The 2765-nt window shown below is 35.0% G+C and overlaps 1 protein-coding gene across 1 annotated transcript; it reads left to right on the top strand.

The window, feature by feature from the left end:
- The first annotated feature begins 249 nt into the window (after positions 1-249).
- LOC149564289 (uncharacterized) lies at positions 250-2088 on the top strand. Its single transcript, XM_089828326.1, has one exon. The coding sequence runs from the start codon at positions 250-252 to the stop codon at positions 2086-2088; it is 1839 nt and encodes a 612-aa protein (XP_089684452.1).
- The last annotated feature ends 677 nt before the right edge of the window (positions 2089-2765 follow it).

The following is a 2765-nucleotide window of genomic DNA, read 5'->3' as shown; positions in this document are numbered from 1 at the left end:
AACGACATGCTTCAAATATCTCAAGATCAAATGGACTATATGTCATGTGAACATGGAGAGGTAGCTGAAAGCCAAAAACAAAATAATTGCACTTAGTTTAGTGTTCAACAAGATGAGCATAATGTTGGACACGCGGAACAAAGAGTGTTGGAAGGAACACAAAGTGGAAAAGTGGCAAAACAAAATGTGCGTAGAAGGAATTTTAGGAGACAATATCATAAAGATTATAGAAGACAACAAATAGATGTAATGAATGAAGCTGAAAAGGAAAATAAATGTCTCATTCACAACCAACAAGATAGGGAACGTAATGCTAGAAGAAGAGCACAGAGAATATTAGAAGAAACACAAGTCCATAATAATAGTTTGACAACTGCATTAGTGGCTGAAAATGATCATCTTACATTGAGAGGTGTTGCACCACTAAATTCTATGGATGAGAACATGAGTAAACAAAATCAAGATGTTGGTTGTGGTATAGAGACTGAGAGGAACTCCAATGAAATATTTCGAAATAGTTATCAAAACCTTCAAAATCTCTTTCGACATAAATTAGATAATTTGGTTATGCCTACAATGTGCTACATGTGTCAGGAATGTTATGTTGGCATTAAAGTTAATCATACAGAAGAAGGTCCAATCTGTAGTCGATGTCAGCAAGAAAAAGGAAATAACAGATTCTCATTAGAAAACAATATGGACCCAGGTTTCCAACCACCTGAACTTGCAAATTTGACTCAAGTAGAAGAAATGTTAATTGCATGTGTAAGTCCAATTCTGCAAGTAACACATGCAATAGGGGGGCAATATAAATACAAGGGACACACAATAAGTTTCCCACAAAATATTGAGCACGTATATCGAAGTCTACCACGCCCAATAAAAGACTTGCCCATAATAATAGTTCAAAAAAAAGATCAATGTGGTACAAACTATGACTTCACAGTTAACAAAAATCGGGTGTACCGTGCTCTAAGGTATAAAATTGAATATGAAAAATTCTATACTGATGTTAATGTAAATACTCATGCATTGGATGACATTCAAATGCATAATGATTGTAATATATTCCATCGACTAAAGACTATTCATGTAGATGTTGACAATGAATCAAAACAAATTATATGTCTACAAAATGAGATGGATGAGGTTAATGATACAAACATTAATTATTCCACATCAATGGCATCAAGACCAGTAAATCTTCAAAAGGAAATGGAACTCATACAAAAATGGATTAATAACCCCAATATAGATGCTATGAGTTTGATTGACTGGCCAGAAATAGGTACATCTCCAGTGAATGAATACACAACGCCAGGTTTAATAGACATGGCCTTTCCAACATTGTTTCCAAATGGACAATGTGATTGGTTGGAGCCACATCTACGAAGAGTATACCTTCATGAATATGTGAAGCATCTAATTCGGTATAGGGATCATCGCTTTGGTAGACATCCCCATTTTAGATATTACATGGAAAACATGGTAACGAGGCATCGTGCACAAAATTCCAGTTCAGTTTTCGTAAAACAAAACATTGAAGAGTTGCCAATGACCATTGATGAGTTACGAGAACATATGGAAAAAAATGTTGGCACACACCTTGCTAATAAATTAATGCGTTTTGGAACAACCTTAAGAGGTACAAGGTCATATTGGAAAAAAAGTCAGGCAGAATTATATGATTTGTTGAAACAACTGGGGACCCCCACAATTTTCTTTACACTTAGCGCAGCTGATTTCTATTGGCCTGATCTACATACACTGATGCCTGGAACTCAACCATCAGATCCAAAGGAGGCACAGAAGTGGAGGAGACAAAATGTTATAGACTATCCTCATATTGTTGCACACTACATGCACCTCAGACATACAATGTTTCGTAAAGAAATTTTGGAGAAAGGGTTCAATGTTAAAGACTTTTGGTCAAGATATGAATGGCAGCATAGGGGATCTCCACATGTACATTTTTTTTTGTGGCTTCAAGGAGATCCAAATATGGATAAGTTAGATTGGCATAATGAAGAACAGGTAAAAGAAGCGGAATCTTTCTTCCATCATATTGTGCATGCATGGAATCCATGAGCATGTAGTACTGAAAAAAATATGCAGGTATTTCTACACTGAGTTTCATTATGTAGACATTTTTGTAAATAAAAAATTTCATTTATCGTATATTTTCAGTCCCATCTTATAATTTCTCCATTTAAAAGTCTTTGTTTTCATCAAACCATTTCAGAATTTCGCACAACATCCATGTCTCAGAAACACAAGCCAAATACTAGATATTAACATGGATGATGATTATGAAGAAATATTGAATACCGTACAACGACATACAATCTGTAAAGAGGGAGCATGTCTCAGAAAGAAAAAGGGCAAAATTGCATGCAGGTACTATCTATTTCATCTCTCCTTGATAGAACTATTCCAATGAAATATTTATTGTGTTGTAACTTGCTTTACTTAAATTGTAGGTATAATGCTCCTTGGGCAGTAAATAGAAATGGATCAAAATTGTATATAGACACAGAATTTGGAGAAAGAAAGTTTGAACCTCAAAGGAATGATGATAGAGTCAACTCACATAATCGTTACATTTTGCAATTGTGGAGAGCAAATATAGATTGGCAACCAGTTTTGTCAGCACATGCTGTTATTAAGTATATTGCAAAGTATGCATCCAAGCAGAGAAAAGTTCTGAGACCTATCATCAAATGTTGACACGGTTGGCAGATATAGAAAACCCTGATGACTTTGCA

The sequence above is a fragment of the Cupressus sempervirens genome, chromosome 4, assembly GCF_028749045.1.
Source record: "Cupressus sempervirens isolate cs-2001-9-10 chromosome 4, ASM2874904v1, whole genome shotgun sequence".
NCBI classification, from domain to species: Eukaryota; Viridiplantae; Streptophyta; class Pinopsida; order Cupressales; family Cupressaceae; genus Cupressus; species Cupressus sempervirens.
This window is presented reverse-complemented; position numbering and strand designations above follow the sequence as displayed.